The sequence below is a fragment of the Zosterops lateralis genome (assembly GCF_965231275.1).
Source record: "Zosterops lateralis genome assembly, chromosome: 1".
In the NCBI taxonomy this organism is placed as follows: Eukaryota; Metazoa; Chordata; class Aves; order Passeriformes; family Zosteropidae; genus Zosterops; species Zosterops lateralis.
In genome coordinates, this window is record NC_139762.1 from 82,580,652 (window position 1) to 82,596,901 (window position 16,250).

General features: G+C 35.2%; 1 protein-coding gene across 1 annotated transcript in view; it reads left to right on the forward strand.

The window, feature by feature from the left end:
* The window catches only part of ABCA13 (ATP binding cassette subfamily A member 13), a 151,039-nt gene extending 135,088 nt beyond the window's left edge, over nt 1–15,951 (forward strand). The window contains exons 42-45 of the mRNA XM_083855604.1: nt 67–159; nt 12,300–12,405; nt 13,266–13,403; nt 14,913–15,951. Of these exons, the coding sequence (XP_083711730.1) occupies nt 67–159; nt 12,300–12,405; nt 13,266–13,403; nt 14,913–15,002 (427 nt within the window). The 3' untranslated portion in view covers nt 15,003–15,951. The remainder of the gene's footprint in view (nt 1–66; nt 160–12,299; nt 12,406–13,265; nt 13,404–14,912) is intronic.
* Nucleotides 15,952–16,250: the final 299 nt, after the last annotated feature.

Consider the following 16,250-nt stretch of genomic DNA (forward strand, 5'->3'; position numbering starts at 1 on the left):
ATTTTTCCCCTTTTATTTTTCTTTTCACTACTAATTATTTATTTTCCCCCTTGATTTGTTTTGTAGTATGGAAGAATGTGAAGCTCTCTGCACAAGGCTTGCTATTATGGTCAATGGAGCTTTCAAGTGTCTTGGTTCTCCCCAGCACATTAAGAACAGGTATTACACATCAACCTCAAATCTTCTGCATCTTTATTCAATCTAAGAGCTGGCTAGATGCTTTAGTAGTGCTAAGGCATAAGCACTAATGATGGCTAAAAACATAATCTTTTTCTTGCTGTCACTGAAGTTAAAAAAGAGCCAATTAGGATAACTTAGGAAGCTAAATTGACAAGTGACGTTGCTAAAATGCTTTGTAGTCTGCATTGGTAATTGAAAGAGACAGATCTGCATCTAAAATGAAGCACTTCTGCACATAACCTAAGGAATACATTGTGAGAATTCAACATGGTGATGAAATATAGTTTGGTTCCTTCTGAGGATTTTTTATGACAGAAAGAAGCATTTTTAACAGGTCAGCAGCCAGTAAGAACATCTATTTTGAACTCTTTCTGCTTCCTACCAAATTCACTGACAATTGCAGATATTTATGCTGTTTTCTGCATCCTTTTGCTGGTGTGCATAAGCCTCTTTTCTGTTTGAACTCTGCTCATGAGTTAATTTAATACCTATTAATGAGGATGTTTAATTCAGAGGATGAGCTCAAATCACCATAAAGGAAAAAGGATCAGAAGCTGAGGGGAAAGTTGCTGCAACTTATAGCTAGAACATTTACATTCAGTTGTAAATGTAATTGTTAGGACACGCAGACAGTCAGCTGTGTAAGATGATACAGCTCATTTACAAGCAGCAAAGCTACACTGCTTTGTACTAGCTCAGCATTTAGTTCTATTAAGTGCAGATGCACTTGACATTGGGAACAAGCTCTACAGAAATGGTTTGGAATTGCTTTCTTTCCTATATATAAGGCAGCAGTTATGTCCCTTATAACAACCTTTTGGCTTTCTGGCCTTCCCTTTGGGTAGAACCATACATCCTTGCTTCACAGCTGCATCAGCAAGATGGGCCTGACTCACACTCTCTCCTTACAAGTCTTTTCATTATCACAAACTTTCAGTTAGAGATATTACAATCCAAATATTGGAAAAACATTGATGTTTGCATCTCTCATTCTGATGATTCTGTGTAATTGTAGCCTTCTTTTCATGTTTACACACCTTTCAGTGTCTATTTACCTCAATTTCTGGAGGCATGAGAAGTCAATTGATCTGCAGGAGTTTCTGCTTCATTCGTATCTAGGGCTTTAGTTTTGCCATCCTGTCTCTGCCCGATTTTCATAGCATAGAACAGCCTGCTATCTCACTGGCTGGAGCAGATTAGTGAGTGTGAAGGCCTCCTTTATTTCTTTTGTATGAGAAACAGCTCATATGTAGAGGACAGTGCAGATCTTGGACAGGTGAAAATGCTTTTTGAAGATGTGTGTCCCCCTAGTCAGGAAAGAATAGCATTACTTAGGCACTTCAGCTGAGTATATAAAGTCAGCTGGGAGGAATGCGAGTCTTCCCTTTTTATGTTTCAGATCTTCCGAAGTGAGTACAAGTCCTGTCTTCTCCACTTCACCTTGAGAGGGCAAAATCTATCCACAAAGGCTATCTTTCCCTTTATCTTATCAGTGACTTTGTAATTTTTTTGCCTCTTCTGATGTTTTCTTTAGCAGCATCTTTTCATCTTTCCTCTTAAGGAGATAGTCACAGATCAGCCATTCTGGAATCAAGGCTGTATCAAGGCCTTTTTCAAATCCTCTAAAGCAAGGTCATTTGGCAGCCATGTTCATAACAATTATTTTTTTTAATCATTGTAAATTTAAAAGGCACATATTCTTTATATTAAGAATATTTCATACTATCAGCAGGTATGTGTTTCATGGCAGTTCTTTAATGTATGTCCATCAGTGACATCCACATGGGAAAATACGTGCACTTGAGATCAATAGACTTTCTCCACAAACTGTGTAGCTCAAGCTGCACGAAGATTTTTCATTTAATGCAGGACTAAAATTCCCATTAACTCCTAGCTTATTGGTTGATTTGGTCTCCAAATTTTCCATTCTAACTGTTCAGGTACCTATTGATTTTATTTTAAACTTTAGAACCCTTTATTAAGAAAAAATAGCCATGAGCTTTATTAAAGGATTTAATTAAAATTATGCAGTTTTCTGATTTTTTCCTGACTGACTGATACATTTTCTTGGCTGGAAAGAACAAAACCACTGTAGAGAGCACAGTCTTTAAAGAGTCACATACACACAGCTGTTAAAGCTTTCAGAAAAGACATTTCTGTGTTTTCTTTGGAAATCTTTTGACAAGAGCTGGGGAGAAGTCAAAGACTGTTCCTGTACTCCTGTTATTTTGTTGCTTAGTCTAGCTTCCAAACAGCTCTCCAACACATGCCAATATGATCCTTTATCATAAACCCCTTATGATAAATCCTTTATCATACCACACACCTAATGCTTAAAGTAGTTGTTAGGAGATTAAAAAACATTATAGATTCTGTGCAATTAAAGTTCCAAACTTTCTTGAAGACAATTTCTTGGTATGTTACCATGTACCGTATGGAGTATTCCTGCATCTACATAAGATGGGGAAGGGGCAGAGAAGCATAATTCCAAAGAAATCCATTGAAATAGTTAAGTTTTCAATAATTTTTAAATCTTCAATTTCTTCTCCATCTGTGAACACCTCGAAAAGCTTTCAGGACTTGGAAGAGTATTGAATGATTCCTTCCTTCCCATTTTTCTTCCCTCTGTATGATTTAATAGCCTTATCATTCTCTTTGTCATACAGAGCAAAATACTGTTTCTTCTAAAGTGGTAGACCAAAAGGAACAGTAAATCTTCACCACTATTGGGAAATATCTACCTGGAAGGAAGGATCGTTTCCTTAGCCACCTCCACTGATATAATCACCAGTCTTTTCCTAGTGTTTCAGTGTTTTCCTGCAATAAGCACTCTCGATTATATTTGTCCCATTACCATCTCACAGTAAAAGACCCATCACCTCTTCCATTTTGTTTAAAAAAAAATAGTTCCATGAAGAAATACAAGGAAAGTGTAAACAAAAATGATTTTGTTTCATCTGATTTAATTTAATTACCAATACCCTAAACATTTATATTTTTGGATGGTGCTTTTAGTGCTATGTGTGTAAATGAATCAGGCTAGCAATATACACATTCATATTAACAGGGAAGAATGGTACTAAAATTAATTAATGGGGTGATAGTTGTAGATTAGATTTCTTTGTTAGATTTCTTTGTTAGATTTTACAGCTTTTTTTTTTTTTTTTTAATTGTTCTTATTTATAAGCAGTTGTTGACATTTGTTTCTACAAATCAAATTGAACAAATATTTTGAAATCCACAAGTGTCCTTATCTGGCTTTGAAGATTGCAAGGAGAGAAATCTAACCACTGTATGAATACTTAAACCAAAGAAAACTTTCATACAGCTTTTATTTATAAAAGAATAAATCCAGTACTGTAAGAAATACAACAATAGTTTTATATTACATGCTATTTTATTAGTATGTCTCAAGAACTTTTTTCCTCTTCTAAATGTAGGCACATATGTTAAAATGACAGTCTTTCTTCTCTTCTTGTTGAATTCTGTCTTGATGGAAGTCCTCAAAATTGTTTCATTTGTTTATTCTTTAGTGCCTTTCCAGCCATAGAGTTGAGATTATGATAACCTTTTTGATGGATATGTGATGAAGGTTTAATGGGTTTTCCTTGGGGCCCTGTTAAATTTGCTTCTTCACTGTGGTGGGAAGTTCAAGGATTCAGCTCTTTCTCTCTGGCTACGCTCTCAGCCCTTGGCAGATGTGAAAGATCATAGTCTTGGACTGAGTACAGCTTTGTCAGATGGCAGGACAAAATTCTGCTATGAAGGGCATGGGTGAACTCCAGGAAGATGCTAATGTGAAACATAAATGCTTCATAGGGATATAAAGAGTGATGCTGCTTCTAATGTGTGAGACTTGTTTCATTTTTCTAGCCCTTGTGCAAGCCTGTTAGAAAATGCTCATCCAAAAATGTCTTCTCACTACAAATGTCAATGTTTGGGTTTCTGATCCGAGCTGCTAAACCTTGACTATATTCATATAAGTTTAAACAGATTTAAAGTACTTGCAGATGTTTATCAGCAGAATACTAAGGGTAAAACTTCTTTAGAAAAGCTTTTTATTGTAGATGTCAAATTTATAAACAATATCAAGAAATTTAGTAGGTTGAAGAACAAACTGAAGGCCAATTTTCAAAAAGTTAGCATCTTAGTTCTAGAGGTAGTTTGTCTGAGATTGATGTGTTAACAGTTGTGCCCATTAAAGCCTAATTTCAGACAACTCCTGCCAACGGAGTCAATTACTCTAAATTGTGAATGGATTACATTTAAACGCTCTCTTCAGTATTCTCCATTATACTTAATGCTTTTTTTGAAAATTCACAGAAGCATTTTCATGTGAGATACAGCTGGCCAATTCTCTGGGAACAACATTTTGAATATTATCCTTCATTCTAGGGCCATCTGGACAGACTTCTCATACCAGAAAAACCCACACCAATTTGTCAGGTGCTGGACATCAAGTCTTTGCTCAAATTTTATCAGCAAGCCATCTGATTAAATTACCCAACAATTAATTCATTTGCTATAGCTGGGTTAGAATAGAAAATGTGTTGGCAGAATATTTGTACTTTACCTTTTTTTTGAAGGTTGGTTGAGAATATTTTATTGCTTTCCTTAAACCAACACATGTAGATTTCTTAAATGGAAAAGAGAGGATTAAAATTAGAGTTCTCATCAATATTTCAGCCTTTGGTGGACACAGTGTTATTAATTGACATACTAGCAATAAGTTTCTTACATGCCATAAAATATAGAAATTATAGAATTAATATAATTTTCATTCTTCTTGACCAAAAAACTTTCCTCTTGTACATGAAAAATGTATTAAGGCAGTGGATGTGTAATCATGTAATGTAGGTATTAGTTTATCTTTTCAGAGGAAAGTTTGAAGAAAAGTGTTCATAAAACTTAAAAAACACACAGATTAAGAGTTCAGAATTGGACAGTATCTTTTGACTCTCTGAAAACTTTGTGCAATATTTATTCATCCCTACTGTGCATGTGCATTAGAATGCTTTTATTTTGGGTACTTTTATACCATGTTTTCCACAGGATGCTGCATTTTATCTCTAAATAAATCATTAAATCAGCAGCAGCTAATTAAGATTTCATATTCTTCTCTTTCCCTAGTATGTGTTTTACTAGGAGTTTTTCCAACTTGTCCTTAAATGCAGTATTATCAGCATTTATTGGATCAGGGCTTCACAAACATCAGCATCTTTGTGTTGCACAGCACTTCTGGGAAACTTTTTTTCAAATAATTGTTCCCATTTTATAGAGGAGTAACCAAAGATTGGTGCTAAAGTTAAGAGGGTTTGAGTAGTCCTTCTGAGCCGTTTATGCATTTGTTCAACATTCAAAAAAACCCACCTCTTGTTAACTCCAGCTGTAGCTGTGGGTGTTCCAGACGGCACTGTGAATTCCTCCTGCCAACTGGAGCCCTTTGTCTCCAGGTGGGCCCTTAACAAGACAGGAAAGCAGTGAAGAAAGATGTGGTCTGAGTGAGTGAGTTACCACAGACCACACAGATGTATGAGGGTGAAAAGGTAAGATTTGATTCCTCAGGGCATTCCAGAAACGTGAAGTACTTTCTTTCTTTTTTCTTCCCTTTTCTCATTAATCTGCTGTCTTATTTGCAACATTCTTTAGGCACTGCAGCAAATAAGGCCACTTGTCTGAGCAGGTGCATCCAGTGTATCCTATAAAGCATTCACAATAAGGATTTCATGACAAGGTGCTGTGTGATGATGCAATTGAAATTTATTACATAAAGCAAATATAACTGTGGTTTAAATTTTAATTTTACATCTTTTCTCCATTAAACACCTTTTAGCTTGAGATTTGACTTTGAGGCATTGATAAGGTCTTTTAATAGATATTTTAGAGAGTAATACTGTGATTATTATGCAATTAAAAAAACCCCATGCAAACCTAGTCACAGCAACACAATGATAATGTTGCTTACTCCTGCCTTTTCAGTGATGAGCTCCAGAAGGTTTTACACAGGATTTACACCATCGGCTTTACACAGGATTACAGCACTGCTGGTGGTGTTTCTCTGGGAATAAAATACATAAATAACACAAGAATTAAAAGATCCCTGATACTTGCCAGTATGTGCAGATAAACAAGCTCAAATATGGAGAGATTTTGTGTGTGTTCATATGTAAACAATTAGCAAGATTTTTTGAGGGTTTCACCACATATTTGGAAATCAGACCTAAGAATTTACATGTGCACAGAGAGCAAGGCAAAGTCATACCTTGCACTGCTCATAATCTGGGACTGTCACTGTTATGACAATTATATTATTGAATGCAGAAATTAACTTTAGATGGTTTGATATGAAAGCCTGAGTGTGTGTGAACAAATAGTGCATGTACAATATACCTGAACAAGTGTTACTCATTATTTAACTAACTGGTTTTGTGTTTCTATTGTTACTCTGGAAAAATCATGATTACTTAAAAAATGATGAAACAAACTCTATGAATAGTACATAGAAGAGAGATTTTATAATTTATTTATGTCTGTTTGTTTGAATCTAATCAAGTTTATCTGCTCAGCAATGCTGAGGTGCTGAATAAATGCAGAAGAAAATCCCATTTTACAAGTGACAGGGCATTTGCATTTGTTTTTAGCATTTTTCTAAAAAATACAAGTATTTAAAAATGAATTACCTTTTTTCCCTCCTTGGTATTCACTGTGCTTTTTTTAAATAGAAATAATTAAATAATTTGTGTGATTTAAAATTATCTTAAACTGTGATGAATTTGTTTTCATAATTTTATTATCTTTTTTCCTAATGTTTTTCAAAGTGTTTTGCTTTCAATGTTGCTCAAGATTTGTTCTATTTGTAAATTGTATTTGTGACTAAGGCTGTGAGAGGAATGACCTGGATGTGTATCCCATGCTTCAGCTATTATACTGGTGTAACTAAGTTACCTTGCCAAGATGAGGCCTATTTTAGCTTAAACGATTCCATGATTCTATTCACTTAGGGAAAGTAGAACCATATCTGCCTGTAAATGAATATAAACAAAAGCAGAGGGATAAACAGCACAGTGGAAGATTGTTCCCTGTCGTTGATTTATGGCATATATTCTAAAATATGCAGTTCCTTGCAGACATTAAGAGCCAATGTTCTCTTTACTATTTTTATTTTTTTATCCAATATCCTAATTTTGAAGCAATCCTTTGATCAAACTAGTGCATACACGAAGTATGCCCATTATATTTCCATCAGTAAACTTTCTGTGAGCTGTAATTTTTTGATGTATATATATATATATATATAAATATAGCACAACATTCTCCAGGAAATGTACTCTTTGATTAGTGAGAAAAAAAAGCATATGGGTGATTAGATGCCTTTCTTATTCCTCAAAGTTTAGGAAATTGGGCCATGTTCTTCATTTCCTGAGGTTGCATTCAGCAAATTTTACTGGGGGAGAGAAGACTTGGTAAATAGGCTTTGGGAAGAGTGTGATTTGATGAGCTGTTTATTCTGGACCTGCTGTAATGCCATACAGTGGCTTCAAAGTTTGGTTTTGTTCATTTGTAGACAAGCAAACTCTTAGTGCTTTTAAATAAAAACACAGATTTTTTTTTTTTTAAGGAAATAAAAGTCTGCTGATAGTACACTTTCTTTCTCGCCCTTCGCATAAAACAGATTTTTAAGCTTAAGAAAACCCTTTGGGGGTTAATTCCTTTAAGGAATCCTTGTGACCAAATGCAGGCTCAGCTATGTTTCAACAAGGACTCTTGTCCCCATTCAAACCTCTGAACCAGGACTCCAAGGAATGGGCAAAAGGGATCATTGAGAAACCCCAAGTGGCAGTTCCTCTCCTTGATATTCATGAGAATTTTCAGCCTTTGGGGCACTAAATCCGGTTTCATTACCATTGCAAGGTTAAAAGAGGACCAGGAAAGCACTCAGGGGACTTCCTCATCAGTATAGATTTGGTTACACTTTATTTCAGGGTGTGACTGGAGCTTGTGTAGACACATCTCTGAAGTCGATTTACATAAACTATTTTTGTATTGCTGGCAATGTGGCTGTGGGGCTGCAAAACTCTTCTGGGAACTGAGGGATCATCTGGGTGATTTACCTAGGCTGACCTCCTCTTGGTAACATTTATACCAAAAGAAGCCTGAGGTCAGATCAAACACCTGCTAGCACAGTATTCTCTCTCTGAAAACAGTCAAGAGGGAAAAATACAGGAACAAGATAAGCACAGGATGTTACTTTACCACATTACTCAACCACCTTCAGCAGTTTCTTTTTTAGAGACTTCTTAAGTCAGAAGTGATTTTAGAGGATCCCTACCATAAGTTTTTCTGGTCTCTTATTCAACTCATGTCAAGTTTTGACATATAGCACATCCCGTGTCATTGAGTTGTACAGTTTCTCTACACAGTGTAAAGAAGATTAGTTCATCTTACTGATTTGGCATTTCTTTTCCCATAATTTAACTCTATGTCCCCTGCTCTTGCATGAGAAACATATGAGTGAGGAATTATTTCTTGTTTTTGTTGCTTAGTCATGATTCTGGGCTCCCTAAAAATGCTTTTTGACCACCATGTCATCTTTCTTTCATATTTCCGTTCCTTGCTACCTTTTTATGTTCCTTTTGCTCCCTTGTTATCTAAGTGCTCTGATACTGTGAGGATCTATGTAAATTAAAAGTGTGGAATTCTTGTAGTTCTTGCTAAGCTCCTGCTTTTGCAGCTGATGGTGTTGTTAAATAGTCAAGTTAATTAGTTTACAGTCAATTTGGGAATTTATATTTTAGCTTCAGTCTAGTGTTGTCATTTTAACAGAAAAAACACTCAATAAATTATACTCCCAGAACCACTAATGAGGTAAAAGTCAAGCATGAAGTAGTAGTTAGACTGAGGAAGAAGAGGAACTATAAAGAGAAGAAAAATATTTTATTTTGTCAGAATATTTTTTGTGTGTTTGTTTATACAAAAATAGAGATGGAGGTGTTGTTAAAGTAGTATGGCAGTGCACAATATGTTCCCTGTTGAATAGCTTTGAAGAAATAAAGATTCTTTTGCAGCAGATGGCTGCTGAATGAGTCTGCTGGCTCAACTTAGGCCATTCTAACGATAATGTGTTCCTCTTCAGGTCTTGAACTATCAGGTGCTAAAGGTTTGATCCTAACAATGCTAATCAAACCAGATTGTGGTTTTCTTTTTAATTCCATTTTGGGTTTTTGAATTAATTAAATTGTCTGAATTTAATTTAAGGGAGGAAAACAGAGTGAACAAAATGGTCAGCTCAGTTTCCATTGCTTCAGTGCACCGCTGAAAGCAGCTTGCTGATTATAGCAGGGGGAAATGTTTATTGCTGATCAGCTTACTCTATATGGGGAGCTCTTGTACTAAAATGAAGTATAAAATCATGGTATAGAAGCATCATAACTCGACCAGCCAAAAGAAGAAAATCTTTTAAAGCTTTTTATTGGTGCCATGCTGGTGTTTATGCCAGTCACAATTTAGAACTAAACCAAAGTTGTGCAGATTTCTCTGTCTTTGCTAATCAGAATTTTGATTCATTTTCTTTGGAAACTTCATTGCATACAGCATTTTCATTTTATGAGGCTGTTGAATGTCTCATAAAACCCAGCATTTTTCAAACTGTAATTCAATGGTCATTGTATAGAAATGCCAAAAAACTGATCAGAATCAATGATCTCTTGTAAAATGTTGCCTGGGGTTAGCTGTCAACTAAATTGAATACCCTTGTTAACTATATCCATCTTTGTAACAACTTTTTTTATTGTCACATGTATTTTTTTCAGGGATGATGCTATGCATTTAAAACATTTAATTAGAGATCTATTTAAAACTTAGTAAATCATTGCAAAGCAAATCTGCCAGACACTGCCTTTGGATTCCACCTAATTCTGGATCTCCTTGATGAATCAGCACTGTTCATCTGTCAGGCTACACTCTCCAGAAAATATTTAGTATCCTGTTGTCTGGACTCAATACAATTTAGTTTGAGAAACATCCTTCAGGAACCAATAGGCAGGACACTGCATCCGAATGTTTCTTACTCCATTTCAAGTAGTTCAATGGTTGCATTTCACTACAATAAAAAATAAACAAACCAAAGAAATAAACCCAACCAAAGAAAAAACCCAACAACAAACAAACAAAAAAAACCACCAAAAAAACCAACCAACCAACCAACCAAAAAAACACCAAAAAAACCCCAAAACAAACAAACAGACAAAAAAAGCACAAAAAGAAAAACAACAAAAAACCACCACAAAAACCACCACAAAACCCACCACAAACCAACCAAAGGCTAAAAATGTCTACACTGATTTACCTGTAATGGGGCTTTTCATTTTTATGCAGAAGCCGCTACTGTTTTGTCTACATAAAAAATTAGGATTTTGAGATCCTTGGAAATTGCATTTTGAATTCATGTGAAATTCTTTATAGAATAAAATCTACAGTCTATTTTGTTTCATTGTGGAAACTTGCAGTGCTCTTAAATCAAGGCAGACTGTTCCTTTATAACAACAGTTTCTCATCCAATGCAAAATAAAAATTAAAGCCTGTACATTGCTATATACTTATTATAGGTATGGAGCATGTGGTGTAAATTTTATCTTTTGTGTAATCCACAGTGTTTCATGGGGAGTATTTCACTGGGAATCACTCATGCACTGGTTAGACTGGACATATATCTCAAAATAGTTCTATCTTTTTTTACCTTTTGATTGAAAATCTGTAGGCATTCTTTTATGTATTGAAATAGGGAAACATTGTAGAGTGGGCTGTGATATATCCACTGCTTTGATTACATGAAAATGTCAGAAGCAATTAAGCCAGCTGCTGCCCTGCAGCATGAGTTGTGCACAGGAAAGACATGAGAGAGGAGAGTTTTGGCACAAGGGCATATTATAGACGTAATCGCTAGGAACCAAACCACAGGAATAAAGGATTTGGCAATGAGTAATTGCCATACTGGAGAATGAAGAAAAGGGAGTTATGCTGGAATGAAGGATGTGGGAGTGATGGTCAGTGGAAAGACAGAGGAAATGACATATTTTTGAGGAGACATGAGTAGTGCTGCCCAAGCTCCCTGTCCCTCTTTCAACTCTTCCTTTCCATTGCTCACTGGCAACAGAGAACAGCAGTAGCAGTGGAAAGCTCTTCTGATGTGGCTCCTGCTGGTGTTTTTCCCTAGCAATAAACCAAGAAGGAGAACCCAAAGGAAGGAGGACATGTAGCTGCAAAGGAGGGAAAGGGTAAAGCACAGCCCCCTTTTGTCCCATGTCTCCACTGAGCTCTGTCTGTGCATCCCAGTCCAGGGACTGGTGCAGTACAACCTCCATTGGTGAAGAAATGTGCATAAGAGCATGATTGTCATTTCAGTGTTCACTGGTTTATTGCAGCTTTCCCAAATAATCATCAGCAGTGAGTAAAGCTAGTAAAAATATAGTGTTGGTTAGATTGCCTGTACTTAAATTTTAACACATTTGTGTTGAGAAAGAGAAGTTCACTTCCTAAATTATTCTGAGAGAGATTGCACACTCATAGAGAGAAAGAACATTTACTAACTTTTCCGTCTCCTTAAATATCCCTACACTTGCCTTTGCATATCTTTAAAACACCATTGTACTCAAACTGCTGAAATCTCTTTCTGAAGGTGCAACTTTGTTAACAGATTTGAAAAATTGTGCTACACGCCTGTTTTTCTCATTAGAAAAGTTGAAGGATTTTTTTTTTTTTTTCTTTTCCTCTGTATGTGATTGGTAATCTTCATAGTTTTTATACTGAAAACTAAAGCAACATAGCATTTAAAACATAGTTTACTTAACAAAAATTTAGGTATATTGAGTAGTGAAGCACACTAGTAACTAAAATTAGACATAACATGTTTATGGTCTCTGTTACTATTAATTTTAAAACCTTCTCATTGAAATTCTGTTGTTCAATAACATTATAGTAAAATCACAATGATAATGCAGTATATAGTCATAGTCATATATGCGTGATATTTGATATACTCATAGGAAAAATCAATTGAACTAAATGTTCTCCTTTTCTTCATGTTGTCTTCATGGATTTGTGTTTCTGCATCTCATTCCCAGGTTTGGAAATGGTTATTCTGTCAAGGTTTGGCTTAGCAAAGAAATAAGTTATGGAAGAATTATTTTGGACTGTCTACAATTGCATTTTCCTGGAACACAGTTTAAGGTACAGATAAAACTCCTTGTTGTAGTATATGGCAGGATTAATTTGGGTCTGATAATAACAGTATGTACATGCTTGGATATATTGATCTTGGAAAAAGCACATATGAATATCTCTTTTATTTTTCTATTAAGAAATTCATAAAAGATGGACTTGTGATGTTGGTTAAATCAACTCCAAACAGGCATTTAGGCAATGTAAATAGAAAAGTCTTTTCTCTGACTGAAAATTTCCTTCTGTTTTTATTATTGTTGAAGTTGCACTCGAATCTGTGTTCACCTGAAGTAGGACTACAGTGTAGTCACTAAGAGTATTTGCTTTGATCACTTTCTGATAAGGTCTGGATTTGAAAAGTCTCAGCCTTTACTGAGATTCTTTCGTTTAATTCAAAGCCTTATAAAAGACCTACAGCAATTAAATTTCAGTAAAAACTCTCAAGGGCTTTTCCTTTAACTGTGTTTAGTAAAAGAATAATGGAAACCAATGTCTGTCTTAGGTGTGAATCTCTTTTTGTGTATAATTCTGTATTCAGCTCAGACAGCTGTGCATATGTATATGCTCAGCCTTTTCCCAGACCACATCGTAACAGCACTAGTCTGTTAGATTACATTGCTCTAAAGTTTTATAACTTTTATGAGATTAACAAACTACATCTCAGAATAAACACAAAATCTGTGCTTTCGGTATGAACTGCTCTTCGTGCTATGAATACAGACAAAATGTGCTCTTTTTTAAAAGCTCATATTTTCCATATTAATCTGAAACAAGAGGCTATTGAAGTTAGACTGATTATAAGCAAGTGTAGTTTCATCACAAAGTACGTTCACTTTTATAATTTTTTTTTAATTTTTGCTTGTTTTCAGGGACAACATCTTAACCTGCTAGAGTACCATGTACCAAGAAGTCAGGGATGTTTAGCAGAGCTCTTCAGGGTCCTAGAGAATCACAAAGCTTTTCTCCAAATCAAACACTACTCCATTAGCCAAACCACATTAGAGCAGGTATTTTATCATTTTTATTTCTTTTCTTCCCGGCACCCATTCTTTCCCAGACCCCATGCATTTTTTTTCCTCAATGTGCTGTGTATTGTAGTTATTGATGTAGTTACTGGGTAACTTCTGGGTTACCTGATTGTATGCAATACTCCAGCAATTCCAGGCCATCTCAGGTCACACAGTGATTCCATCTCCCATGCTGCTTTTATGCTGGAGGTGAGCATAGTAAAAGCATCACAGCAAGCCACATACTTGTAATATGCACAAACATAATCTGTGCTTAGATTAGTCTGGAGCTATGTGGAATGACAAAGTGGGACTGTGAACCACCACCTCCACAATCCAAAAGTTGGGATCCTACCAATGTCCTTGAAAAGGCTGAAGCAATCTCTGTAAATCGTGGTAAACCTTAGACTTTCAGAACATTTTCCTGTGAGAATTTTAAATGCACAAACAGATGGAAGAGACTGGACTGCTAAACACCCTGGAATCCTATTGTGAGAAAAAGAACACATTGATGGCAAGCATGGGATTTTTAGGTGATTGTTATGTGTTACAGCATCTTCATATGCAACTGTTTGTTATTCATTCTGCAAACTGAGAGGCACATCTAGTCAAAATATTAATTTTCTATGATTGATGGTGTGAATTTGTTCCTTTTTCCCATGTGCAAATCATTATTGAAGTATTCTCCTCTATGCTGGTCTACTAACTACTTGTAAATGATCTATTCACTGAGTGACTGCATATAAGATAATTTCAGCCTGTTTTTTCAGGCATTGTTCACTCAGGTTTACTTCCTCTCCATTTTTCATGGTGATGCATTACCTCAGTCACCTACCACTGCTTCCTCTCCCTGACTGGGTGTCAGTTTTAAACAGGAAAGTAGTTCTTCATGGTAACACACTTATAATGCACCCCAAGTTTGTTTGCATACAAAGAGGATCATTTGAATAAAGAAGAGTCATTTTTCTTTCTACATGCCTTGCTGTGAAATACTTGTGTGATTAAAATTGAAACAACTTTACATAGTAAGATCTTTAAATCTTAAAATTGGTTAAATCTTAAAAATGGTTAAAATAAACCAAACCAATTCAAGGAGTCACATTAGTTATTGAATCAGAATTGTGCTTTCACCTTGAAATATATGCACCTTCATCTGTAATATTTATTGGCAGAAACAACAGATTTAGATTCTTTACGTATGTCATTCAAAGACAATTAAAACCATTGTTTCACATTTAATTGTGCATAAAATGTATTTTTCCTATTTCTAGAACTCATTTTACCATAATTTTAATCATTTATCAACCCCTGTCTTAGCTGGAGAGGGGAAGAGGGATTCTTTCTAGAGTTTATGGAACATGTTTTTCGAGGGGTTCCCTCAAAATGAGTTATTAATTATTTTGTCAAAAAGCTAAGCAGAGCAGCTAAGAAATACCATCACCTATATCCCAAAAGTCTGAATTCAAGTGCTTTTATTTTGAAAATACTACTTTTTATTGTGTCTTACAGGTATTCATTAATTTTGCGACGCAGCAACAAGGAGTCTCGCATTCTTCACAAGGATCTCCTGTTGTGCATCATGATCATCTCCCAGTGTAGGCTCAGAACAGGATACAGCTTCAACATGACTTATGTGTGTGTGTGTGTGTTCGCATATATGTACACACAAGCTACATGCAATGACTTTTCTACTGTGGAAAATTTGTGTATGAGAAACAGATAGTAGAAGCAGAGGTGAGTTTTCATCTGTAGGCCAGTAGGAATGGTAGCAATTCTTGGTTAAGCAAGAAATTGATTATGTGCAAAACAAAAATCTGCCAAAAAGTAATATTTTCTTAATTTAGCTGGAATTTTAAAATACAAATGGCCTAATTAAAGCAGAGAAAAAAAAAAGAAAAGGCTAATCTGAAATGTCAGTGCATAGTAGATTTTTTTTGTGATGGCTCTGCATTCATCTGAATGTAGTACTTTCTTGCATGTACACTTAATATCTAATTTTTACATGATAAGGAAAGAAAAAACAATGAAATGGTAGCAATAGCTATCACCCAGTATTTTTATTTCATCACACAAATTGAGAGCCTTTCGATTTCCCTGTTAATTCAGTTCTGTGTTGTGACAAGCTAAATTAACCTTTTTATTTTATAAAGGATGCACTGTATTCCATAAGGCTTTATGTTAAAGAGGTTATTAGTGTAATAGCCTAGTCTGCTTTCCAGTTATCTTAAGTAAATTTAAAAAGTTTTCATAAATCATACTTGACAATGAGCTTTCCCCTAAGCCTGCGGATTGCTGCTGGAAGTATTTTCAAGTAGCATTTTAATGACCTAGTTTGTTTTTCTCATCTTTCTGTTTCCTTTTTCTTCAAAGAGAATCTCAAAATGCTGTTTAACAGGAATGTTAAAGGGAAATAAGATAAGCATTCAGACTGTGATCAATAAACTTCTCAATAAATATATTATGATGCTAGATACTTCAGACAAGGCCATGATCTTCAGCCTATACTTGTGTAAAATAAATAAACACTTAATGAATAAAAACTCCTTGTATAGTGTGCTTGGAGAAAAAAGTATGATTTTTTTTTAATAAGTGACTGCCTCATCCAAAAGAAGTCTTTGAAGCTCCTATGAAATTAACTCATGCCACTTTTATTGGACTATACTGTCAAATAGCTGAAACTGTAGAACCAGTGACTTAGAAGTTAATTGCTGCAATATGATTTTGGGTGGGCAGTGGTGAGGGAAGTTCACTTTGAGATAGAAGAATTTGATTTTCAGTGGCCAATATTGCAGAGCTGCTGCTATAATTCCCTACTGTACAATGATGAAATATTTTAAAAAATATATA